Source organism: Zootoca vivipara, chromosome 10 (assembly GCF_963506605.1).
Source record: "Zootoca vivipara chromosome 10, rZooViv1.1, whole genome shotgun sequence".
NCBI lineage: Eukaryota > Metazoa > Chordata > Lepidosauria > Squamata > Lacertidae > Zootoca > Zootoca vivipara.
The window spans coordinates 58,789,690-58,817,615 of record NC_083285.1 but is presented as its reverse complement, the minus strand read 5'-3'; the positions used below and the strand labels follow the sequence as shown (position 1 = coordinate 58,817,615).

General features: G+C 42.3%; 1 protein-coding gene across 1 annotated transcript in view; it reads left to right on the top strand.

Annotated features, from left to right (window-relative positions):
• LOC118091191 (1-phosphatidylinositol 4,5-bisphosphate phosphodiesterase zeta-1-like) overlaps positions 1-27,926 on the top strand; it is a 155,144-nt gene that overhangs the window by 13,192 nt on the left and 114,026 nt on the right. Inside the window, exons 3-9 of the mRNA XM_060279445.1 lie at positions 825-1,026; positions 2,995-3,139; positions 6,363-6,515; positions 9,222-9,440; positions 10,024-10,180; positions 14,682-14,798; positions 18,178-18,350. Of these exons, the coding sequence (XP_060135428.1) occupies positions 825-1,026; positions 2,995-3,139; positions 6,363-6,515; positions 9,222-9,440; positions 10,024-10,180; positions 14,682-14,798; positions 18,178-18,350 (1,166 nt within the window). The remainder of the gene's footprint in view (positions 1-824; positions 1,027-2,994; positions 3,140-6,362; positions 6,516-9,221; positions 9,441-10,023; positions 10,181-14,681; positions 14,799-18,177; positions 18,351-27,926) is intronic.

The following is a 27,926-nucleotide window of genomic DNA, read 5'->3' as shown; positions in this document are numbered from 1 at the left end:
GAGAGAGAGAGAGGGTAGGCTTAACCCTTCCCTTCCCAACTGCGATCCTCACAGAAATGGACCCCCATCTTGCCGTTGGGGTTAGAAAAAGCTCCCATCGGGACAACTGGACTAATCGGCAGGCCAAAGATTTTCATCAGGTGGGAGGAGCTAAACCTCTCTTTCCTGCATGCTGTGGTCCTGATCGGAGACCTCCCCATGCTTAGTATTGCAGTATTTTCTTTAAGGCAGGATAAGCTCTCTGCTGCAGTGTGTTGAAATTAGGCTCTCCGTTGACCTGCATGTACTGATACAAATCTTAAATCTGAGTCAAATCAATGATTCATTTTGCTGCTGGTATTGATAAGCAACTGGGAACCAGAAACCTTTGCAAATCATCCAGTGATTACCACTACGCTCGAATGTACCAAGTGTGTGGCTTACCAGTGCAAGATTAGACAAGGTGACCGAAACATTTTTCAAGTGGGGCAGAGCCGCTGATCTGCCATGACTGATCTCCTCATCTTCTGATGAGCTTCTGGACAAACCACTGGGTTCCCCCAGAATGAAAACTGCTATAGCAGAGTGTATTATGACTAAGCACATGAACTAACATGGCAAAGGTCTGGTTCCTGGCATTAAATAAAGGCATGAATAAGCATTCGGCTTATTATTACGCATGTTCAGCTTCGGATCATAGCCAAGCACCAGGTGAAATTCAGGGGTACACATACGTAGTGTGAATATTTCCAACCTCTGTTTAATTCCAGCATAAAGAAAATGGTGGAGGTATCTGAGCAATTTTAATTTTAACCCGGCCCCCCTTTTTAATGTTCCCACTTTAGCAAGAAGCCAAAGGGAGATGACCTTCGAAGGCTTTATACGGTACATGCTTTCGGAAGAGTGCAGCATCTTTAAACAAAGGCACAGGACGGTTTACCAAGATATGAACTTCCCATTGTGTGACTACTTTATATCATCGTCACACAATACCTACCTGATACAAGACCAGCTTGTAGGGCCAAGTCACTTGTGGGGCTACGCCAAGTATGTATATTTATTTATGGGGTAGGGCAGGGAGAGGTGAGGCCACTAGGGTGTGGAGTAACTAAACTGTGCAAAAGTGTGTTTCCTAATGGTGTTCTTTCTTCATATTTAAAATAAACACAAATGTTTGCAGCCGTTAAAGAAAAAATAACTTAGAAAAATTCCTATGGGTTGTATTATTGCGCTCATTGAATGATTTCTGCTCAGGCAATGGAATGACTGTTACTCCCCCCAACAAATCTGCTCTGGAGAGTTGGGGGGATTGATGGGGGTGCAAAAGAAAAAAGTTCCAATGCTTGAATGAAAATCATCCTGCTAGTGCAATAATGACTTCATTGGAAGCAAACCTGTGGCTGAGTTGGGACTGAAATAGGGGTGGAATATAGACACATATAAAAACGGCTTCAAAAATGCTTTTTTTAATATAAAAAAAGCAATTTTTTAAAAAATACATTGCATTTTCCATAAGGCTCTCCCTCGCCATCTAGTGTCACATTGTATATTGCATTTAAAACACACTTAAAATGTTTTATTTGCAGCTGTATAGGACTCAGAATCATACAATGGCAGAATTATTCATTTGTTCTGATTTAGTGCTTTCTGAACTTTGGGACTCTGCTGAACCCCTTTCGGCGTCCCACCCAGTGCCTACAGTGTGCCCTTTGGCCAAATGCATGGGAAATCTTGTGTGCAATGTTGTTTCAATGCTGGCTGGTGGGTTTTCTGTTCCTCCATTTGCCAATCTTTTTGGCACTAGCATTTTGTATTGTGAGTGGCAATCACAAATCCCATGGCTTTTCATCATGAGTACCTGTGGCATCATGGCAGATCTCTGTGACACCATTGGCAAAACCATGTGATTTGTCCCAGGCAATAATTGTGCCTGGTCCTTGTCTCTCTCTCCCCTTCACCTATGTTGCTGCAAGGTTGTATTGCTGCTTCTTTGGAAGAAAGGGTAGCTGGGAAACCTCAGCTTGTAGGAGCAGGTTCCCTTAGCTCACATTGCTTTAGCAGAATTGGTTACTCAGAATTGAGTCCACAGATTTAAGAATGGCAATCCAAGTCAATTATTAAGTTAGCCCTTCACAGTTGCAAGGAAACCTCCAGTCAATAGGTAGATGGCACACCTAGTTCCTGCTCCTGAAAGGTTTTTACACAGCCAGAGTTTGGAATTCAGAGTCATCTGAAGCTTGTGGGTTTCATAAGCAGGAATAATTATTCTGAAATTGCCTCCCAGGATCCCAAATGTTCCAAAATATCACCTGGGTCTTGCAATGACAAAATATGGTGCTCTCAAGCAAGGTTTTTGGAATATCATGCTGCTCAATGAGCTTTTGCATCCAAATCCTTGCTTTCTGTGTTACTTTGGATAAGTCACAATCCTACCTCACAGGACTGTTGTGAAGATCGAATGGGATTCCCCTAAGCTGCCTTCGAGCTCCTTGGATGAAAGGCAGGATATAGATAGATCAATATGATGACTGAATAAAGAGTTACATCTTAGCCTATAATTCTGATGTTGGTACAGTCACAACATGGCTTTCGATGGTATTTTTGGTGTTAAATTGAATTGGTTGAAATTGTCAATGCCAGGTAAATAGGGGCTTCCAGCACAGAGATAAAAAGTTATACCTCTATCTGAATACACAGAGTGATGACCAAGGGTGGTTCCAATTCAGAACTGTAAATAAGACTGTGGCTCTCTAATATTTTCATATCTCTATGGCAGTGCAAACTCCTTCGGAGAAGATCTGTTTTCTTAAAAACTGCGGATCATCAAAATGTGTGATACCCTATCTGAGCTTCTAGCAGAGTGCAACTCCATAGCTAAACAAGCATTATTTGGAAAAATAGAAAGCAACATGAGTGCTGATGAATGGGCCACAGATATTTTTATTGTATTATTATTATTATTATTATTATTATTATTATTATTATTATTATTATTATTTCTTTTTCAATTTAAAGTTCCCTAAAGAAGGGGTGCCGCTGTGTAGAAATTGATTGTTGGGATGGTCCGAATAATGAGCCTGTGGTTTATCACGGACATACTTTGACGAGTAAAATTACCTTCAAGAATGTCATTGATGTGGTCCACAAGCATGCCTTTGAGGTAGGTGCATGTAGTTGGTCAAAAGCTCTGAAAAATGTTCACAGGGCACAGTAGGGTACCTTTTTGTCCCACAGCAGTATCAGATGACTCTGAGGGTGAGTAGTCTGCCAACCTATGAGAGCCCTATACAATGCTGTCAGCTGACCTACAGAAAGCAAAAAGCATTAGATGTGAGCCTGGGACACATGGCAGGGCTGGATAACAGATACACAAATAATTCCTTTGTGGAAATTATTGTGGGCAGAACAGCACAGTTGCTGTGCACTGAGGAAAACCTCAGGGGTCAGCAAACTTTTTCAGCAGGGGGCCGGTCCACTGTCCCTCAGACCTTGTGGGGGGCCGGACTATATTGTGGAAAAAAAATATGAACGAATTCCTATGCCCCACAAATAACCCAGAGATATATTTTAAATAAAAGCACACATTCTACTCATTTAAAAACACCAGGCAGGCCCCACAAATAACCCAGAGATGCATTTTAAATAAAAGGACACATTCTACTCATGTAAAAAAATGCTGATTCTTGGACCACCCGCGGGCCGGATTAGGAAGGCGATTGGGCCGCCTCCGGCCCCCGGGCCGTAGTTTGGGGACCCTGTCTTAATATGTTTCTAGAACGGCTGCTCCTCGTAACAATTTTGGCTGCATTTGTGTGACTGCTGTTTATTTATTTGCTTATCTGAAGATTTCTCAATTGTGAAGGAGAACTAAGTTGTTCACCAACATTTATGAAAGCAATATTACATCAAGCACCCAGTTCAAACACAGCCAATTCCCACTTTCATAGTGTCAAAGTCGCCAGAGATCAGATTCACATTCCAAAACTGGAGCATCTCTCCAATAAATCATCCTTGAAATTCAGGGGCAAAGCAGCATTCCACTGTTATAATAAATTAACAACAATAATTATTATTTATTTGTATCCTACCCTCCCTCCCTCCCCTGCTTTCAGCAATCCCCATTCTTTGTAAAACCACTTCCTAATATGTGGCAGCTGCAGGCATTTAAAAAGAAAACAGAGTCATCCCAGATGGGCATGGATGAGCTCTTGGTCATTCCTTACGTATGTGCGGATGCCTGATGATCGTCTTCCAAAGCAACTACTCTATTCCGAACTTAAAAATGGAAAGCGTAATGCTGGTGGTCAACAAAAGAGGTTTAAAGACTGTCTCAAGGCAAATCTTTTAAAAATGTACCGTAGTATAAACACTGACAACTGGGAAACACTGGCCTGCGAGCGCTCTAGTTGGAGAACAGCCTTTAACAAAGGTGTCATGGGCTTTGAAGAAACTCGATCTCAGGATGCAAGGGAGAAACGCGCTAAGAGGAAGGCACGCTTGGCAAATCCACACCATGATCAACTCCTGCCTGGAAACCAATGTCCCCACTGTGGAAGGACATGTGGATCCAGAATTGGCCTCCACAGTCATTTATGGACCCATTGTTAAAATGACCCATTGTTAAAATCGTGTTTATGGAAGACAATCTTACTCGCTATGAGTGATCACCAAATAAGAAGAAGATGCCTAACGTAGCCCTTGGGATCCTCCTAAGAACATAAGAAGATAAGAAGAACCTGCTGAACCATCGAGTCCAGCATCTTGTTCTCACAGTGGCCAACCAGATGCCTGTGGGAAACCCACGAGCAGGATTCAAGCACAAAAGCACTCTCCCTTCCAGTGGTTTCCAGTAATTGCTATCATTGCTATCATTGACTACTAGCCATTGGTAGCCCTCTCCTCCATGCGGTGGTCTAACCTTCTTCTGAAGCCTTCAAGGTTGATGGCCATCACTGCCTCTTGCGGGAGGAAATTCTGTAGTTCAACTTTGCTCCTGATCATTATCTGCAACTGAGAATGTATTTTTCCCTCACAAAAGTAATTCAGGGAGCAATCCTTACCCTTGGTGAGCAGCAGTGGGACAGTGCAGCTGTATTCCAGTGGCAACGGCAGTGTTGAAGAAAGGATGAAGTAGCAACCATTTGCCGATGGCTTAGTATCTAGGATCCTTGGGGAGCTCAGATCTGCTTCTTCCTTACCTCTGAAACACCCCGTTTAGGGTTTACACTGACCATTGCCAGCAGTAGCTTCCTTCCACCCCCACTTTTCCTATGACAGTTGTGGATTCTCCCCACTGGTAGAGGCCAAAACAGCCAGGTAGTTCTGGATGGCCCATGACTAGAGATGTAAAATTTCTGGAAATTTTGAAGCTTGGAAAACCACCCAGCTTTTTTCTGCCCCCCCCCCCCGGGAAAAAACCCAGAAATTTCAGAAAAATTGAAAAAATGCTACATTAGCACTTATTTTTTCTTTTCCAGATTGAAAGTCATTCTGTTACTTTAGAAACATAAAATGTAACTATGGATCATTTTAATGGGCATAAAATTACCACAACTAGCATATTAAAAATATAGTGTATCCAAACAGGAACTGAAATTTAACTTGTCATTCATCACTGTTTGCTATGCAACATGCTTACTCCACCTCCCATGTTTTGCCCATGAGACCTTAAGTATTTCTTCACACTGAAGTGTGTGGTCTGTTAACCACTTTAGCTACTACTATATGCTTAAATTAGTTTATTTCACCTTTTAAAGACTGTTTTACAGCATTTAATGTTTAAAATATTTTCATTTCTTTTTTTCTTTCATAACACTTCTCTGATTGCCACGACAGCACATATACTTTCAGGCCCTTTTTGTTGCTCTATATTTTCTCCCAGTGCTTTGAGGCCTAGTGAAGAGGAACCAATGCATACCGCATGCACGCAAAAACAAAACTGAAACCTTTTTCTTTTCTGGTGACAACAGCACCTCCTAAAGGAAGAAATGTATCTTGTTCTTGCATTGGAGAGTTCAGTTTGTAACCCAGGACTTGCTTGTCGTCACAGAAATTAGAATAATCTGATACCGTACATATTTTTTAAAGAAATGATTTATAAAATATTTGAACCCCTTATCTTAAAATATTTTATTCGTCATGTTAAAATAAAACATTCCATAATCTATTTTTTTATTTTTTTCCAATTTTTCGGGGAAAAAAACAAAAAAGGCTTCAGGAAAGAAATGGAAAAAAACAACAACTGGCTTTCCCATCTCTACCCATGACACATTCAACCACCCTTGAGCTTACGTGGGTTGAGGTTTGGGTTGTTCTGTTAATGGACTACCTCAGTTTCAAAAAGGGGAGGGATACCAACAGTTGAATTTATGTTGAATTTTCAGGCATCAGATTATCCCCTTACACTATCTTTGGAGAACCACTGCAGCGCTCCACAACAGGAGAAGATGGCTGGTCATTTGCTAGACATTCTCAAGGACACCCTCTGTACTTCAACACTGGACGATACCATGCCAACTGAACTACCCTCCCCAGAGGTAACACCCCCCCCCCAAAAAAAACCCCAACATTATTATTATTTTTGTAAAAGATCATGTGTTGGGGTGTTTCGGTGTGTGTCAGTTTGCGTGTGTTTGTGTGTGAGCTCTGCAACTGTTGTGCACATTTGCAGCGTAATGATTACAGTCATACCTCGGTTTAAGTATGCCTCGGTTTGAGTACTTTCTGGACCGGATTAATCCACTTTCCATTATTTTCAATGGGAAAGTTCGCTTCAGGTTAAGTACGCTTCAGGTTAAGTACGGGCTTCCAGAAACAATTACACTCATACTTCGGGTTAAGTTCGCTCCAGGTTGAGTACTCCGTGGACCCGTCTGGAACGGATTAATCCACTTTCCATTACTTTCAATGGGAAAGTTCACTTCAGGTTAAGTACGCTTCAGTTTAAGTACTCCGCGGACCCGTCTGGAACGGATTAATCCACTTGCCATTACTTTCAGTGGGAAAATTCACTTCAGGTTAAGTACGCTTCAGTTTAAGTACTCCGCGGACCTGTCTGGAATGGATTAATCTGCTTGCCATTACTTTCAATGGGAAAGTTCGCTTCAGGTTAAGTACGCTTCAGTTTAAGTACTCTACAGACCCGTCTGGAACGTATTAATCCACTTTCCATTACTTTCAATGGGAAAGTTCGCTTCAGGTTAAGTACGCTTCAGGTTAAGTACAGACTTCCGGAACCAATTGTGTACTTAAACCAAGGTACCACTGTATTTGGAGTTTGGAATGTCTTAGTCATAAAAAAATGAGGTTGGGAAGGGGGAAATGAGATGGTGCTCATAGGGCTTGTGATCAATATCACTCTTGTTCCAGCCCATTCTTCCACTTCCACCCCTCCTCTCACCATAGCTCACCCTGGATCCTTTAAAATTGTGAGTGAAATGAAGTAGTGCGGTGTAGTGGTTAGGCAAGGGATTGGGAAGCCATGGCCCTCCAGATGTTGGAAGACAGCAGTTCCCATCAGTCCCAGCCAGCATGACTAATGGTTGGGGTGATAGGAGCTGGAGTTTATCAACATCTGGGGTGTTGCAGGTTAGCCGCCCTGGATGTCAGGCCTAGACTGAGGAGACCCAGGTTCAAATCCTCACCTAGCCATGAAGATGAGGAATGGCCCTGTGATGGTCACAATTTCCTAGCCTAGCCTAATTCACAGGGTTGTTGTGAGGATAGAAATGGGGAACGGGAAGAACCACTTATGTCATCTTTAGCTTCTTGGAAGGATATAAATATTGCAAGTATGAGAGGGGAGAGGAGCCTCTGTTGCATGGATTGACAGGCTGCTTCCTGTATAGTCTACACATTGCCCACCCCAATTCTTCAAACAAATTGAAATACAATTGTTTCCCAGGTAAAACAAATAGTCAGATGTGAGACATTCCAAGCTATAGACAAGCCATGCCGATATCTCAGGAACAACACATTGTCCTTGAGATGGCAACATGAGGCTACATGCCGTGCTGGTGTGCAACACTTGAGTTGTGCTGCCTGGGTTTCTTCACACATACACGGTGCTGCGGTCCTGAAGAAAGGACCACACTTGTGTAAACTGACTCATAACTAGGGCTCCCTTGCTTGCTGAATTGTTCTTAGAGCTATATGCTTCTCAAAATTGCACTCAGATTGTGGAGTGGAGAAATGCCACCAGGTTTCTCTAGGAGAAGGAGAATTTATCCAACAAGTCTCAAGGGTGGGGCTTGTCAGGAGGTTGCCTACTCACAAGTAGAACCTTGGCAGAGACACATGCCCAACTGGCATGTTCCCTCCCTCCTGGGCAATCATCCGGGAGCTTCTTAAGCACTCACTAGCCTGAACATCACAGCGACTGGTGCCCAGGGCCGTGTTAAGCATATCTGGTGCCATGGCGCGAAGATCCCTCCGGCGCACCCCCTGTTTCCCAGCGTGGCTGTCTGGCGGGCGCCCTGGCGCATTGCGCCACCCAGCCTTGCCTCAGGGGCGGTCCTGCTGGTGCCCGAAGACACCAGCACACTTTAGGGATTCGCAGAGGTTGCACAGTTGCGTAACAGAACTCAGTAGCACAGCATCTTAGCTAATCTACTTTATTTACATATAAACACACGTGGAGCACTGTAACAATGGCTCCCTCTCTCTCATCAGACAGCAAAGAGAGAGAGCAAAGAACAACAGTTCCTCTTCAGGAACACAGTAAGACAAACATCTTGTCTATGTCACTTCCCACTCTGTGGAATGAAAACACGTACAGTCAGGGCTCTGGCAGGGCTCACCACAAGAAGTGGTCATAGCGCAGCTTCTGTCTTTTCTCTAATTTGCAGGAAGGGGTGAAATGGATAATAATGGTTTCCTTTTCATTAGCCCAAAAGCTAATCCCTACATGCAAGTCAAATCTCCATGGTATAATGTTGGTCCATGACTTGGATGTCATAGAATCATAGAATCATAGAGTTGGAAGAGACCACAAGGGCCATCCAGTCCAACCCCCTGCCAAGCAGGAAACACCATCAAAGCATTCTTGACATATGCCTGTCAAGCCTCTGCTTGGAACAAATGAATGGCTTGAACAAATGAATGGCTTCTGGGGTTTGAAAGAAGGGTGGAGTGGATAGCCGTGGTTTCCTTTTCACAGTGTCTGCTGGTCTGGTTTGCATAACGTTTCCCCAGAGTGGACACCTGAACAAATGTGCTGAATGCCCTCAAATTTCTTCCCGCAGCAACTGAAATTCAAAATCTTGATAAAAAATAAGAAAGTCGGAACTCTGGAAGAAACCCTGCAACGCAGGGGCCAGAGATGCTTGGGCCAAATAGCGGAGCTCGAGGAGGTCATGGAGTCAGAAGATGATCTTCTTGATGAAGACCCTAAAGCGCACTTGATCAAGAAGCCCCTTGCTCGATTGACATCAGGAACCAAAAAGGATAAGAAGGACAAGAAGGTAAATATACCTTCAATTGGGGGGCTGAATTAGATTTTGTTTGCATTTCAGTGAGAAAGTAGCTAATCCACACTTCTTGAACCAAAACATGAACAGAAACATCAGCTACCCTTTGAAATGCACACTTCTCTGATTTCTGCAGTGCAGTTTTCTAATCAAATATTGTGTACTAAAATGCATATATTGAGGGAAATGTGCATTAAAGATGTGCGTAGCAGTGAAAACAGCATAAAAATGCATTGCATTAGTGCAAATTGCTTGTAAAAATGTGTATATTAGTCAAAGATATACACAAAATGTGTTCATCAGCACCAATCAGAGGTGTTTTTTTAAAATTGCAAATTGCTTGTAAAAATGCGGACAACAAAATTTAAGACTGGGAAAATGAGATTGATAGATTCCTCTATCCTTAACCTCCAGCAGAAGCCATACATTGTTGCCTGTCTCAGTGACTATTAACTGATGGTTGGTGTTCAATGAACAGGGCATCTTAGCTATTCAGTTATACAAAAACCCCAGGAGAGAGTCACCTCATATTTCTCACTTTGCACGGCTGTAATGCTTTTAAACTTTTTATTCACAGACTCATAAGGTTAAAGTCGCCATGTTGCTGTCAGAACTTGTGATATACACAGCTTCCCGGTCTTTTGTCAGCTTTGAAGATTCAAAGGAGAAGCAGAAGTTTTATCAAAATAATTCCATCGGGGAGGTGAAAGGACAAAAACTTATAAGCAAGAGAGGTAATTTACAAGATTCTAAAATTGACACTTGCTGCTATTTGCTTCTTTAAACTATTGGAAGAACTAAACTTTATGCATGGCACGTTTCCGCTGTTACACAGAATGGTATTTAACTAAGTTCCACTTAGAGTAGACTTATTGAAATTAATGAAATTAATGACTCTTTAATTAGTCATGTCCATTAACTTCAATGGAACTAGATGGATACCCCTTGTGTCCCAGTGGGAAAAAGGCAAGATTAATAGTAGTAGTAGTAGTAGTAGTAGTAGTAGTAGTTACAGGTAGGTAGCTGTGTTGGTCTGACGTAGTCAAAACAAAATATAAAAAATCCTTCCAGCAGCACCTTAAAGACCAACTAAGTTTTTATTTTGGTATGAGCTTTCGTGTGCATGCACACTTCTTCAGATACACTGAAGAATACAATACAATATTATTATATAATAATAATAATAATAATAATAATAATAATAATAATACCCCCTATATGTTTCATAGTTAGTGCAGTTTCCAGAATGCCTTTTGCAACCAGTTTGTAAGCCTCTGTGCTTGGGAATAAGTCATAATGATTTTAATGGAACTTATTTCCAAGTAAGTAGGCTTAAACTTGCAACATGCAAGACGATCAGTCCTAAGGACTCTCTTGCAGATGTCATTTGAACATCATTCAGTGAGATTTACCTCCAGAGAGGTGAACATAAGATTGCATCTTTGTGGTATTACTGATCTTTGCCCTACTCTACTGCATCGAGAGCCAAATCCAATCAAGAGGTCTTTACTGGTTTACAGTTTGCTTCTGCGAAGAAGTCGAAGTTCTGTCTATGGAATAAAACTCTAAATAAATAGATATTTATTTGTTTCAAGACAGGAGTGCCTGGCGTGCTATGGTCCATGGGGTCACGAAGAGTCGGACACGACTAAACGACTAAACAACAACAATTTATTTGTTTCAGCCACTGGCCTTTGCAATCTGCACACAACATAAAATGCACACGTATGTGAACAATTAAGCAGGGAAAATTACCGAACTCAACTGAGACATCAGTCATTTGCTTCCAGATATAAGCATAATAGAAATATATACAAGTATAAACACTACTGAGTGGGTAAAATGACTAAAATCTATTGGAATTTTAAAATGATACAAACTCTGGGCACTTTGGTAGCCCTTATTTTAATGGAGGTTTTTTCCGCCCGCCCCCCGGCTGTCAGCAGCTTATATTGATCTGCAAGGAGAAAAGTCATTGTAATAATTAGCTGGGTACCCCAGCTGAGACAGAAATAATGGAGTGTGATTAACTCTTTGTGTGGATCTCTCTATAAAGAGCAAAATAATGTGAACCATTATTTGGGTACTACCGTCTCCAGAAACTTGGAGCCAGGAGCTATCAGAGGAATTGTCTTCTCCCACAGAAGCTCGGCCATATTATTCAGAGATCATTCTAAGGATGCCTCTCCCCACCTTCTGAAATTAGGCAGGAGGCGACAGGTCATTCATTGCCCATGGTACTAACATCCGGGAACATCCTCAGAGGCTGCTAACCTTGCTGTCGTTCAGACATTGGGTTGAGGTTGTTTACTCATGTCCTTGGAGGACGATCTGTTTCACCGCCAGGGATGACGCTTGAGGATTTTGATCTTTGTGAATTCTGATATGACCCGACTTTGTTCTGCACTTCCTGAACTAAAATGCAGATAAGAACCTTGCAGCTCACCCTCTTGATTTCACACTTCTCTGAAGCTTGGGGTGAACTTGTCAGCTCAAAAAAAGTATAAAAACCTGTTTAGAAATGATTGTTTTTGTGAGAGAAAGCTTTCGGGAATATGCATCGAAGTGCAAATGTCCAAGTAGGGATTTTAAAAATCTGCACAAAGATTTGCACTTAAATTGTGGAACTCCCCCTCTGTCGAAGTGTGTTGAGTATCTGTCTCCATTGTACAGCTTTTGAGTTAATATGCACCTTTTTACCTTGGTCTCTGGCGATCAAAGCATTTTTGTTTTCCAGTGGAACCCCTTTTATATTGAATGTATACTGTTCTTTTACCTTTAGAATGCCCCCACCCCCGTTTTATAACTGTAAAGTTTTTAAATCTATTGTTATAATTCTATACTGCTTTGTTATAACCTGCCCTGGGACATTTATGGCAAGGGGTGTGGGCAAGAACACACCCACTCACACCCACACCCACCCACCACACAAACACAGAGTGCTTTTTTCCCTGGGGGTACGCAGGGGTAGGCATACCCCTCATAGCTGCCAAGTCTCCCGTATTCCCTGGGAAACCCCCGTTTTTCCAGCTGTTCCTTGCCGAAAAAACGAATTTTTTTGTTTCCCCCCAGTTTATTCTGGCACGGCGGCCATTTTGGAACTGGGCGGAGCAGCTCAGAAGCGACTCTTGATGCTGCTTTGCCCAGTTCCAAAATGGCTGCAGCGTGACTTCTGGTGCGGCGGCCATTTTGGAACAGGGCAGAGCAGCATCAAAAGTAGCTTCTGAGCATGCTCCGCCCAGTTCCAAAATGGCGGCAGCGCTACTTCCAGTCTGCTACTTCCAGTCTGCTACTTCCGGTCCAGTCCCTTATTTCTCAGGCCGGAACTTGGCAGCTTGGCAGCTATGATACCCCTAAACATTTTGTGAATCTAAGTTTGGCCTCATTGAGGGGAAGTATTTCAATATGAGTAGGAAAATGAGAGTACCCCTAAACATTTTTTTAGAAAAAATAACTGTATATGTTACACACACACATATTCTGGAATGTATATATATTCTGAAATGCCTTTCCTAAAAAACCACACATTTCTAAACACTCTTTGATTGAGGCCGAAACCGGATGGAAAAGACTTACAAATAATGAATATATGTGAAAGGGAACTAATCTGCCCACCCCTGTTTCCTGCTTCATTTATACTCATAACTTCTGCTGTTGCCATTTGAAATAATTGTATCCTTTTCATTTTTAATATTGTGCAGGATTTATTTAGTGGTTGTTGCAAGCTACCTTGGAGGCTTTTAATCAGAAGCGCAGAGTATAAATATTTCAAATGAGTACAAGAAATAGCACAGGCTCGTATGTTGGTTACTGCTACATCGCATAGGGATTCCCATTTCATATCAAGGGTTTCTGGCTGAGACATAACACAGCACTGGAAGCAGGCAGAGATGGATTGCCTAGAAATTGTAGAAAAAAATATGATTCTCGGGGCTTCTCAAATTACCCAATAAACCTCCCCCCCCCGAACTGGAATAAATGATGCAAATTGGGCCTCCTGTAGTTTGCATAATCACAACATTTGTTTTGTGGAGTGGAAGCTAAAATGGAATTCAGAGTTTATCATTAGTTCATTTCTCTAATAGTCTGGTGGTTGAAAGGTTTACATTATAGATCTTCAGCCAGTGGGATGGGACCCACAGGTGGGTTGTGAGGCCGTCCCAGGTGGGTCACGGCAAAGCTGTTGCCGCCATGTTGGATTCCAGCTAAGGTTGACCAAAAGGAAAGGGCACTTACAGGGGTGCCTGGGCTCTTGCAAACATTGATCAGATGAAATACTCGCTGTATCCACTTCCGTGTGTGCTGCAAAGTGCAAAGCAGCAGGAGAAAGGCAAGGACCTTCTTCGGTAAGGAGTATATTTCTGGCCAGTTGTAGGCCTCACTTTCCTATAGCTGTGCCTGTAGTGAGAGAGCTCTCTATGGGGTACAGACACTCTGTTCACATTCTAGTCCCTTTCTGCGGCTCTCGAGACTTCTTCCAGAACAGAGCTATGCTGGGGACTAGAATGCAGAAGTGCCCTCTTCTGTACAAGGGAGCACCCTGGTGGGTAGCTTGGTTGCCATCATGGCAGCAGCTGGAGGCCCAGGAAGTTACATCATAAGTCGGGCTGCAGGAGATGAGAGCTGGAAGGAGCAGAATGCCTCACCATCCTCTCACAGGGTTGTTGTGAGGATAAAATGGTTGAGGGGCATAACCTTGAGCTCCTTGGAGGAAAGGCGGGATATACAGTAAATGCAGTGATCAGTGAATAAAATAAACAATAATAAATCACATCATTTCCAGTGGGAGAGAGTTTAGTGCATACTTACCCTCCCTTTTGTAATCAATAGAACTGAACCTTAGCTTGAACATATGTTTTCTCCCCGTTTGTTTTGAACAACAGGAACATTTTTACATGTTCTCCCTGTGTCCATATGGACTACAGCCCTTTTTAAAAATAATAATAATAATAATAATAAGATCAGAGATTTCTTCCAGTGGACTCTATCCTTGATATCCCATCATCTACAACTGGTTCATGGTTATGTTGATTTCCAGGGTCCCTGGCGAGGTTTATGTTTATGTTTATTATTATTTTTAAAGTGTTACTTTTGAATATGAGTTCATAGAAGAGATGTAAGGAAATATTGCGAAGCATTGTGGGCACGAATATTGCATGGTGACTTTGCCACAAACACGCATCAAATTATCTTACCTTTGAAATATTAAAATATGTGCTCTGTCCCTCTTTGCAGCTCCTGACTTCATTGCGCACACAATGAACTTCATTACAAGAATCTACCCCAAAGGGACCAGGACAGACTCTTCAAATTATGATCCTCAAGAGTTCTGGAACGTTGGGTGCCAAATGGGTAGGCTTTCCCATCTAATTTTATGTGATGTGTTTGCAGGCAGGAAACACCACAATAGGTTTAGATATGTGGCTTAGATTTGATAACATCTCACATGGATGATAGCGGTTTGGGGGCTGACATGTATTGGAATCTAGAGTGCCTTTTGGGTTGCTGTCACAGGCCAGAGGGCTGAGGGAGGGCAATGAAGTTAAGGTAGGTGTGTGGAACTTCTGTCCCTTCATATATTGCTAAACTAGAACTCTGATCGGCTCCAGAAAGTATGGCCAATGGTCAGTGTTGATGGGAGTGATATTTCAGCAGCATTTGGAGAGCCAAAGATTCTACACACCTGGAGACAGTAAAGCAAAGAAGCATCAAACACATTGGTCAGTCTGAGATGTAATGGAGAACCATAGTGGAGAGTCGGGGCAGGGTGGATCATGTGGTCCCCCTCCTCTCTTTGTGCACTGGGAGATGTGCAAAGTATCTTTTTGTAACAGACTAACCACAGTTCCCTGTGACATCTGAACTCAGGAAACCGTGGTTTGTGTAAACTATGGTACCAGCACAAGCCAGGTTCTGAAGCCATGGTATGAGCATTACTCATTAACCATATTTTAAACAAAGGGCAGTTGCCTCAATTTGGATGTCATGGAAGGCTGTACATGGTTTAAAATCAGAAATGAAAGCATCCAATCTGCTTGAAAGAGGAGGCTGGAAAGAGGCGGAGATGTGGTGGACTGCAACTGCCATCATCATGCTGGCTGGGCCTGATGGGAGTTGTAGTCCAATAATTTATGGAGGGTGGAAGGTTCCCCAGCCCTGACCTGAACGCTGCCTTGATGATAGCAGACATATGGCTGAGTCAAAATTGCAATCCCTCATGCTCAAAAATGTGCCGTGCTGGCCTCCCAAACAGATGTCTAAGTCCTCTTCCTGTAGCACGCTGCCTAATGTTTATGTCTTAACTTGTTTGTCATTGCAATGGGAAATGTAACAACAAATTCATTATATGAAGCCATGTACTTTGTTTCATCCTGCGGCAGTTGGGGGGAAGAACAAAAATACTAATTACATCTCTTCCTGCTCATTGCTTTCATTTTTTGCTCCTCTTTAATGGCATGTGTGTAATGCATAACAAAAGATAAAGTGATCTGTTGGGTGATATTAACTCCTCGGCTCTAAAAGCTTTGACTGGGTGCATTGTTTGCAGTGGACAGTTTCCTGGCATGAAAGGATCATTTATTGAGTGCCACTCAGGACTCAGGCAGCCTGCACTGCAGGAAATTGGGTGATTTGTAAATGTCACCGCAGCACCCAGAACTGAATGGGTGACATGCGGAAGGAGTGACTTTATTTCTATGAATTTATAAAGGTTCTGAACCAAAGAGTTTTGCCCTTTGAGATATAACTATTTTGAGCTTGAGCTTGAGTGAGTGAGAGAGAGAGAGAGAGAGAGAGTCCCTTGTGAATGTTGAAGCTATGCATGGATGTTGAGTTGAAAATATGTTCCATCAAGCTCAATGAGACTTTGGCCACATCTACACCTGCTGTTTAAAACACAATTGAAGCACATGGCTGAAAAAACTACCCCATGGAAACTGTAGGTTTTTAAGACGTTTGGCAATGGTAGCTCTGTGAGGGGATAAACAACTGTTCCTGGGATTGTTGGAGGAAGCCATGTGTGATAAGTGTTCTTTAAATGCATAGCATAGGTGTGATATTCCTCCCAAGCAAAACTGCAGCCTTAAGGTATACATCAGGCATCCCCAAACTGCGGCCCTCCAGATGTTTTGGCCTACGACTCCCATGATCTAACAGGACCAGTGGTCAGGGATGATGGGAATTGTAGTCCCAAAACATTTGGAGGGCCAAGTTTGGGGGTGCCTGGTCTACATGCTTCCTTATCACCTATATTTATTATAATCTCTGTTCCGTTTAAATGCCTAACAGATGAAAGTTTTACCCACCTGGTGCCCACCAGATGTTTTCAACTTGAATTCCCATCAGCTTCAGCCTGCATGGTCATGCTGGCTGAGGTTGACACGAGTTGCAATCCAAAACAGCTGGAGAGCCCCAGGTTAGTGAAGGCTGATTTACAGGATAGATGAGTAGGTTATGGTGGAAATATCTACCTTACCTATCTAGTTTTATTTAATTCACGACATCACATTGAAGTATTCTCCAGCAACAGAACACCCAATGAAACGAAACACAACCTAAACAGAACAATAAAACTATCAAAAAGAATGCCAGGCAGAGAGAAGCTAAACAGCAGCCAGTAAATCTAGATGAAATCAATTAGGCAAATTAAAGATCCAAAGATTGTCTAAACAGACAGAAAATCTTTAGGTTCCAACCTCTTGGCATGACTAGCTAAAAGGTTCATATAGCAGGCAATGGAAAATAGCTTTCTCTGCCTAAGATATTGGACTGCCGAGGGGAGAAAAAATGGATGGTACCAGGCTAGATGGACAAATTGTTTAACTTGGCACAAGGCTGCTTCTGTGCACCTTTTGAGCATCACGTTCTAACCAACTGAGCTATCCACATGTGTAGAAACTAGCCTGCTGTACAAAGATGAAATTTAGAATTGTTGCTCCACCCAATTCTGCCCTAGACCCTCCCAGCTAAGGAAGGTACACATCTGATAGTTAATTCTTTATTGACAAAAACATGCACTTACAGCAACTCCCACACTGCTCTGGATACACATGCAAACACCCTTCTAGCCTCTAGGAAGCTGTCCCTAGCTCTGTGCCCCATGGAGCAGTTGCATAGGATAGATTATGAAACTATCAAGAGGTTTTCCGAACTGCATTTTAAAGACTATCCCACAATCCCCATGAGATGTGCACAGGAGCCAGAGTCCCACACCTTAGCTGGCAAGGCAAGAGGCTACAAGCACATGCTGAAAGAGATGCATAGAGCAAAATATGCAAGTGTTGGGATATGTGATCATTACATGCACCAGAAATTCAGAGGCCCAGCCCTTGCAGTTTCATCACCCCCCATTTGTTTTTTCAATGTGTCTGTATGTGTGTGTTTCATCAGATCCTGGTGTGTGTGTGTGCAGGGCTGGCTCTAGGTAGAGTCCCGGTGGCGCGGTGCGCTAGGGCGCCGGGCTGGTAGGTGGGGCGCTGTGCGGTGAATCCGCGCGGAAACCATGCTGTGCCCTGCGAGGGCGCCGGAGCGATCTCCGCCCCTCAGCGCCAGGGCGCCTGACCTGCTCGAGACTGCCCTGTGTGTGTGTGTGTGTGTGTGTGTGTGTGTGTGTGTGTAGGGGGGAAATAGTTCTGAAAATCAGCCATTACTTCAGTTGCATTAAAACAAAAAACTGTTCACACAATACCTTGTATGCAACTGAACTGAAAAATATCTCTTCCCCCGCTTGCAGTGGCCTTAAACTTCCAGACACCCGGAGTACAGATGGATCTACTGAATGGAAAGTTTTTGGACAATGGTGGCTCTGGTTATGTCTTAAAACCAGAATTCCTGAGGAGGAGAGACGCAGACTACAACCCACATGACGTAAACATCAAATTCAAAGCACTTACACTTACAGTAAGGGTAAGAAAGTTTCATTCAACCTTTTACTTATCATTCATATATGATACTTATATTATGTTCTATAAACCACTGAGCCTCTTGGGCCTGCTGATCAGGAGGTCGGCAGTTCGAATCCGTGCGACGGGGTGAGCTCCCGTTGCTTTGTCCCAGCTTCTGCCAACCTAGCAGTTTGAAAGAATACCAGAGCGAAAAAGACAACAGTGACTTTAAAAAGGAATGGAAACTTTTTACAAGATATTTGCAGAAACAACAAAAAGAAATGGTCAAGATTTGAATAAACTTTCACAACTTGTTTGAATTTCAAAATGGAGGATGACAATGTAACAAGATTTTCCAGTTTGCTGTAGAAATGTGGAGAACTGAATGTAAGACTGGTACAGTGACAAATGGGGAAAACCAGAATTCACAGATCCTTCCATCCATGCTCAGAACAGACCCACTGAAATTAATAGACCTAAGTTAATTTAAATGGGTATACTCTGAGTAGGAGTAATAGTAATAGGAGTAATACAACCCATGGATTTAAACAGCAGACTTTGAACTAAGAAGAATGCAATAAATGTTAGGAGCAGCCTTAATTATGAGAGCTAAATGGGGGCTCCATATTCGGAAGTACAGACTTTATGTTCAGGATATGTACATTTGCATACCAGAGACTGAAACCGAAAAAAGGTGATGGCGGTACAATGCCAGGAACTGCAGGAATCCATGTGGCTACCCCATGTGGTGAACTGTTGAACTGCAGTTGACAATCATCTCAGATTGACCTTCTGGATTGACTCTGCCCACCCAGGCTGATCGCTAGATCTTTCTGGACAGGAGAGAGTTTAAAGAGCATCTCTTCTCAAGCTAAACCTTGTTTGAGCAACAAGATCTGCCTGAGCACCACCTGTATCTTGTATTGTCCCTCTTCATCTGGATCCCTGCCTTTCTCTTGCATCCTGATAATTCTTTGGTCTCCTGGCTTGTTCTTTGGCCCACTTCCCTGCTGCTGCTGGATCTTTCCTAATTTTTACTCCAGCCTCTCATTTCCCAGCTCCCGAATTTCTCCAGACTGTCACCCATGACCCAGCACTCGCTTCACGGCCACTTGCGATCTTCACAGAAACATGAAGTTGGCCGTGTTTGGAAGCAGAATGCTAGATGGATCTTTGGTCTGATCCAGCAGGGCAGTTCTGAACTGGGAAACCCTTCCTGGAGGCAGAGTTTTGTGTGGGCATTAAGGTTGCAACCCTAATCATGCCTACTCAAAACTAGTGATGGCAGAGAATTCAAAAACAGGAGCAGAAATGGCCATGGTTCACTTACTTATCCCATGTCTGGAACAGAAACCAAGTACAATTGGTATTAGCTGCTGTTTTTGCTGTCAGTTTGTAAATGATACATAATTGCTTATGTTTCCCCCATTGGTTTTGTGTTTCCTTTGCACGGAAATGAAGGGGGTGGAATAACATCATGACAACATAACTGATGCGATTTATCTAATTAATTATGTAACTTATGTAAATTTTGCCACTACGAGACAAATAATGTAGTTTTTGGCAGAAGACCAACTGCAGCAGAACAGAAACAATGCTGCATGCATTACTCTGAAGTAAGTCCCACTGAATTCAATAGGGCTAGGAATGCAGGGATTATAGCTACAATACATCCCCGGATTGGGATTAAATCTAATTTGCAGCATCCAAGAACGAAACGGAACTTTCCAAAAAGTCTGGCATTCTGCTTACAAGGCAGCCTCATTAAATACTGTTATTTACAAGGATCTCGTTCTCAGTACACCTAGGTCATTCTTCAGCTGCAATTTAGAACATTACCGTAGCATGTTGAAAAAAGAGAGAGAGGCAAATTGAATTAAACCTTTCAGGGCAAGCTGTGATATTCATGTACAGAGATGGTTCTGGAAAATTGCCTGTTTGAACAAAAATAAATCAAACAGGTTTGATTTATTATCTGTAATATTTCCTGGTACTCTCCTATGCTTGTTGTTGAAAATACCTCAAATGCTATAAATTCTGTGGCCAGCAAGCTGCAAATAGTTATCAAAGACATTTGGCAGGTTATTAAATACCAGCGGTGTACATTGTGTGGGTTTTTTTGGGGGGGGGAGGGTGGTGGTGGTCTGGCTACAGAATAAGCATTCTCTTCCCATCTTGCCAACCTTTAACAAAGATTTTGTTCACCTTTTAAAAAATAATAATAATAAAAAATGCATGTTAAACGAAGCCAGATATTTTCCTCCCTCCTTCATAAGGAATGGTTGAGGGATTTGGTATGTTTAGCCTGGGTAAAGAGATGATGGAGAGGAGATGAGATAGCCATCATCAAATATCTCAAGATGGTCAAGGGTCTAGAAGCCAAACCTTTTGAGGAACAGTTGAAGGAGGTGGTTATGTTTAGCCTGGAAAAGAGAAGATAGAAATGGGATATGATAGAAATTTTCAAATATCTCAAGGGCTGTCACATGGAAAATGGAGCAAGCTTGTTTTCTCCTGCTCCAGAGGCTAATGACTAAATAACAGGAAGAACTTTCCGACAGTAAGAAGGATTCAGCATTGGAACAGTCTTCCACGAGAGGCAGTGGACTTTCCTTCCTTGGAGATTTGTAAGAAGAGGTTGGACTAATTTGTGGAGAATTGGTCTATCAAAGAGTATTGGTGAAAAAGAACCTCCATGTTCAAAAGCAGTAGAACCCTAATGCATTAAGAGGCATAATTCACCTGACAAGTAAAAATAGAAGATATAGAAGAAGCCTTGCCCTCCATGAATTTGTCTAACCCTCTTTAAAGCCAGCCAATTTGGTGTTTGAGTTTCAGCTATATGTTGTTGTTGTTGTTGTTTAGTCGTTTAGTCGTGTCCGACTCTTCGTGACCCCATGGACCATAGCACGCCAGGCACTCCTGTCTTGCACTGCCTCCCGTAGTTTGGTCAAACTCATGTTCGTAGCTTCGAGAACACTGTCCAACCATCTTGTCCTCTGTCGTCCCCTTCTCCTAGTGCCCTCAATCTTTCCCAACATCAGGGTCTTTTCCAAGGATTCTTCTCTTCTCATGAGGTGGCCAAAGTATTGGAGCCTCAGCTTCACGATCTGTCCTTCCAGGGAGCACTCAGGGCTGATTTCCTTAAGAATTGATAGGTTTGATCTTCTAGCAGTCCATGGGACTCTCAAGAGTCTCCTCCAGCACCATAATTCAAAAGCATCAATTCTTCGGCGATCAGCCTTCTTTATGGTCCAGCTCTCACTTCCATACATCACTACTGGGAAAACCATAGCTTTAACTATACGGACCTTCGTCGGCAAGGTGATGTCTCTGCTTTTTAAGATGCTGTCTAGGTTTGTCATTGCTTTTCTCCCAAGAAGCAGGCGTCTTTGAATTTCGTGACTGCTGTCACCATCTGCAGTGATCAAGGAGCCCAAGAAAGTAAAATCTCTCACTGCCTCCATTTCTTCCCCTTCTATTTGCCAGGAGGTGATGGGACCAGTGGCCATGATCTTGGTTTTTTTGATGTTGAGCTTCAGACCATATTTTGCGCTCTCCTCTTTCACCCTCATTAAAAGGTTCTTTAATTCCTCCTCACTTTCTGCCATCAAGGTTGTGTCATCTGCATATCTGAGGTTGTTGATATTTCTTCCGGCAATCTTAATTCCTGCTTGGGATTCATCTAGTCCAGCCTTTCGCATGATGAATTCTGCATATAAGTTAAATAAGCAGGGAGACAATATACAACCTTGTCGTACTCCTTTCCCAATTTTGAACCACTCAGTTGTTCCATATCCAGTTCTAACTGTAGCTTCTTGTCCCACATAGAGATTTCTCAGGAGACAGATGAGGTGATCAGGCACTCCCATTTCTTTAAGAACTTGCCATAGTTTGCTGTGGTCGACACAGTCAAAGGCTTTTGCATAGTCAATGAAGCAGAAGTAGACGTTTTTCTGGAACTCTCTAGCTTTCTCCATAATCCAGCGCATGTTTGCTATTTGGTCTCTGGTTCCTCTGCCCTTTCGAAATCAGCTATATACACTGTGTGAAAAAGCACTTCCTTTTTATCTATCCTGAATTTTCCAACATTCAGGTTCATTGGATTAATGAATTATTGCATCATAGCTGTTTTTTAAAAAAACAAAAAAACAAAAACAAAAAAAGCTTTGGGGTTTTGGTAAGCTTTCTATCAGGAAAGCTTGTCTGCCATTATGATTCATCTGATTAAGAAACCCCTGACAAGCTTCCGAGAAACTCCCAAAGTTCTCCAAAGCCTAATTTGAAAGTTAGTGAATCATATTAAGCAAGGAAGTGTTTGAGATATAGGTATCACCCAAGCACTATGGGGGTCTATGCCTATGCATTTTGTGTTATACAATATTGGTCCTGGACGAGTCTGTGTTCTGCTGATTTTATAACATTTTATTTTTATGTTTATGGTAAAGTGAATCTTTTCTAAAGCATTTAAATCATATATACTTATGGATGTTTTTCCTCCTTCCGCAGCAGTTAATGGATGGCTCCTGTTGTTGACAGTGGGAGAAAGATTGAACACTATATAGGGATCCATGCTATAGCCATAGCTGCCAAGTTTTCCCTTTTCTCGCGAGGAAGCCTATTCAGCATTAGGGAAAATCCCTTTAAAAAAGGGATAACTTGGCAGCTATGGCTATAGCAATCTTCTTACTAGGGCTAATGGCTGTAATTCTGAAAATGTCAAGAGACTTAAAGAGGATGACACCATGGAGTGCTATAGTATTTATTTATGTGGCATTTCCAAAGCTCTCATCCCAGGGTTGAATTGGATTGTGAAATTTCACTGTTTGTAGTCCAGAGGTTGCTGGACTACAACTCCCATCACTTCTGACCAATGGCCATGTTGGCTGGGGTTGTATCATGTGAAATTTGTAAATTCAGAGAGTGCCCTCCATCATTTGATGCTGGGTCTGTCTACTGTCATAATATAACCACACTAGCAATATTGTTGTTATAAGATAATAATGATGGGTTGTCTCCCATGCTCGTCCTACTTAGAGTAGACCTACTTAGAGTTATTCTGAGTAATTCTTACCTGGATTCAATCCCATGTTGTTGTTGCAACAAGAGCAAAAACAGAAAAAGGTAGAGTGAATCGATTTCACTCATCTCACTCTCTAGGCCGAGGGAGCCGGCGTTTGTCCACAGACAGCTTCCGGGTCATGTGGCCAGCATGATTAAGCCGCTTCTGGTGAACCAGAGCAGCACATGGAAATGCCGTTTACCTTCCTGCTCGAGTGGTACCTATTTATCTACTTGCACATTGATGTGCTTTTGAACTGCTAGGTTGGCAGGAGCAGGGACCAAGCAACGGGAGCTCACCCCATCGCAGGGATTCGAACCACCGACCTTCTGATTGGCAAGCCCTAGGCTCTGTGGTTTAGACCACAGCGCCACCCGTGCCCCTTTTTCAGCACAGTAGTGTTCTTAAAAACACTGAAAAACAACCTCTTGAAACATTTAACTGCATGATCACACTTTAATTGAAATTCACAAGCCCCATTGCTGACTTACCCCAATTTTAGCCAAACAAACACTCCCCTCTGGTGTAGCCGTCAGAAACAGTAGCTTAAAAGGCCACCACAGAAAGTAAGGGGACCAGGAACCTTCTGTGGGTACCCTCTTAAACACTAGCTCTCTTTAAGTGTGTGGGGTGAACATGTGTAGACAGAAAAAGGGGAGTGGGCAGACAAGCAGGCACCTTGAGTTCAGCATCTTCAGAGACACCAGCGCGCCACTTCAGATCTTCCGGTGGGGACTTCCGGTGAGCCGCGGACACGGAAGGGAGCGCGGAGCGACCGTTCCTGGGTCCGCTCCGGTTGAAACGGGGAGAACGCGGGGTTCGTAAGGCTACCGAACCCGCAAACGTCAGGGGGGGCTACCCTGACGACAGAGGTGCCCAGCGGCGTCCAAAGCCGCTCTCCTCCCGTTCGTAGTCCTTCGGGGCTCCGAGGGAGGATTGAGTGGTGGACGCGAGGGGGGTACATCGCCCTTTCCCGTTTCACGCAGCCTCAGGCTCCCGTGAGAAGCGGCTTGCCTCCGAGGGGGTTAAACTGCAGCTTCGGCAGACTCTTCAGTAACCTGAGAAGCTTACCAGCTGCAGAGGGACTGGGTGAGCACAAATGGACCTGTTTTCTGACTCGGCGTTAAAATGGCGCCCGGCTGGGGGTTGTAGGAAACAGCTGTTGTAGAGATTTCTACGAGGTGGATAAGAAGAGTTCCCTAACCGCGGAGGGGCGGCTCGCTGTTGGTGCACGCCTGGCGGTAAGGAAAAAGACCAAAGCCTTTGTGTAAAAACAAAGGGGCTTATTCTTCCTGGGAAAGAGCCGACCCAACAGAAAGGAGGGGAGAAGAAGGAAAAAGAAAAGAAAAGACTGAGAGGAACCTACTGGGAGAGTTAGAAAAGCTGTTATCTTTACCTTATTGAACAGTTTTGGGATACATCTTTTGGGGACATACTTGACTTCAGGAACTTTGTGAAACTAAGTGTTGCTCAAGAGTCCAGAGACTTTGTGGACCGGACTTTGTGGATTATTGGTTTGCGTTGCTTTAGGGACATATCTTGATTCCCGGACCCTTAAGAACTTTCAACCTCACTTCGGAATTTACTGATTGGGCTGAAGGAAGAGAAAATAAGGAAAGGAAGAAAAGAAGAAGTAAATAGCCACCTCTTCTAAGACGATAGAGACATAGGACATCACTGAACTGAGGTGCAGGCTAAAGAATCTTTATCTTATTTTCTCTTTGAGAATTAATAGATTACTGCCTCATGTAAATGTTCTGGATGATGTAAGATTTTCTGATATTCTGATATTCTGATATTGCTACTTTGATATTGCTACTCTTGTCTAAGTGTTTAAGGGGGAAATTGAGGGGGGAAAAGTGGGAAAAGATTAGGCCTGGTGAGTGGAAAGAGAAGTCCCAAAGGATAATCTGATAAGGTGTTGGTTTTGGATTGAAAGGAAGTCATCCCCCCCTTAAGGTGCTTGCTTTTAGGGGTTTGGAAAAGATAGCCTGAAAAGCTAAAAGTTCACACAAACATGGGGGATAAAAAAGGCATAAGAACAACTGCAACGCCCTCAGACAGGCGTCCCTCCAGACAGGAGGAGGGTAGAGACTGGGAGGGACTCTTATCTGAGATCAAAAAAGAAATAAGACAGAGTGAACAGAATCTTGAAAAAAAATTGGGGGACATTCAAAACTCAATCGATCAAAAATTTGAAAAAGTTGTGGGGGAATTATCCCAACAAATTGAAGAGGTAGCAACAAAATCCAAAGGTCTAGAAGAAAGTTCGAAGAAAGTACAGAAGGAGGTGAAAGAAATTAAGAAAGAGACAGATGGCCTTAGAGAGGAGATTAATAGACTAAAGAAGGAGAAGGAGGAAATCTTAGATAGCTTAGCTCTGATGGAACTAAGACAGAGACAACTTAATTTGAAATTTAGAGGTTTGGTAGAGGAGAAAGACGAGAACATTAAAGAGAAACTGTCAACCGAAATTGCAAAATGGTTAGGGGTAAGTAAAGAGGAAATAGAAGCAGTCATCACAAATGCTTTTAGAATCAAGGTAAAATCCGTCAAAGCAAAAGCAAAAAAATTACCGGGAGACTGCTTAGTAATTTTCAACTCAATGTATATGAGAAATGAAATTCTAAGACAGAGCTTCCTACGGAAACTGATAATTGACGGAAGGGAGATAATTGTATTCAAGGAAGTCCCAACAAGAATGTTGCGCAAGAGGGAAAAATTTCGGGATTTTACAACAGTTCTAAGAAAGAATGGAATAAGCTTCAGATGGGAGATTCCGGACGGAGTCTCCTTCTACCTTAAGGGCAAAAGATTCATACTTAGGAACCAACAGGAGATTGACAAGTTCGGAAGGAAGTACGGCCAACTATTAGGAATGGAAAAAGGTAAAGAAGAAGGGGCAATAGGAGGCGAGGAGAAAGAGGTAGAGACACAAGAGGAGGATGAAGGGAAAAGCAGTGAAGAAGAAGGAGAAGTAGATACAGAGATAGATTTAGATAAGGAGATTCAAACTTAAATATTGTAAAAAATAAATAAATAAACAAGTAATAAATAAAACAAAATATGGCATTGAAAATAAAGTCCTGGAATGTGAATGGATTAAATAACAAAAGTAAAAGAAACAAATTAGAATATGTGCTGATAAAAGAAAAATTAGATATTATATGCTTACAAGAAACGCACATTTCAAGGAAGCATGAAAGGATCCTGGGAAATAAAAAATTAGGATTGGGTTTTGTCTCATCTAACGAAAAAAAGAAAAGAGGTGTGGCATTATATGTGAAGGAGAAATTTAAACCAGAGCTACTCTTCAAGGATGAAGAGGGCAGGGTAGTAGGGGTACACATAACGGTGCAGGGGGAAAAGGTACTGCTAGTGGGTATATACGCACCAAATCAGAAGAGGGCGGATTTTTACAAAAAACTTGATAAAACACTGACAAAACACCTCGAAGACAAAGTAATATTGATGGGAGACCTTAACGGGGTAGTGATGCCAAGTTTAGATAGAACTGAAAAGAAAAGAATAAATGAGAAGGGTAAACTCCCAAAAACATTTTTCAATATGATAGAGAGATTAGGTCTAATTGATAGCTGGAGACTCAAAAACCCTATCGAAAAACAATTCTCACATTTTTCTGAGCCTAATCAAAGCTCAGGGAGGATAGATTACATTTGGATATCCCAAGAACTGAGTTCAAAAATCAAAAAAATAGACATACAGCCACGGACTTTTTCGGACCATAGTCCGATATATTTGGAATTAGCAGGGGAGACGCCCTCATTTCGTTGGAGAATGAATGAGGGGTTGTTCAATGACCAAGAGATAATAGATAAAGCAAAAGATATATTCAAAGAATTTCTGGATTTTAACCACAAAAAAGGTATAAATATAAACACAGTGTGGGAAGCTGGGAAAGCTTTCATGAGGGGTTTCCTAATCCAACAAAATAGTATAAAGAAGAAGGAAAGAGAAAAGAAAAAGGAAGAACTATTGAAACAACTCGCTGAGAGCGAAAAACAACTGAATAAAAAGCCAGGAGATACTAAAGTAAAACAAGAAATAAAGATGTTGCAAACCCAATTTTCTATCTTAATTAATCAAGAAGTAGAATGGAAATTAAAATGGTTAAGACAAAGGAATTTTGAATACGCAAATAAATGCGGGAAACTATTATCCTGGCAACTTAAGAAAAGACAAAAGCAAAACTACATACATGGAATTTGGAAGGAAGATAAGGTGACAGGAAACCCAAAAGAGATTAGAAAAGCTTTTCAAAAATTTTATGAAGACTTATATCGGAAAGGGAAAGAAGAGGAGGAAGAGATTGAAGTATATCTAGAAGGATGTAAACTTGGTAAAATATCAGAAGAACAGGTCAGTATGTTAAATGCCCAAATAACAGCGGCTGAAGTGCAGGCAGGAATCAGTAGAATGAAAATAGGAAAGGCTCCTGGCCCAGACGGGTTTACAGCAAAATACTACAAAGAATTGAAAGACGAAATAACACCAATATTGACATTAATGATGAAT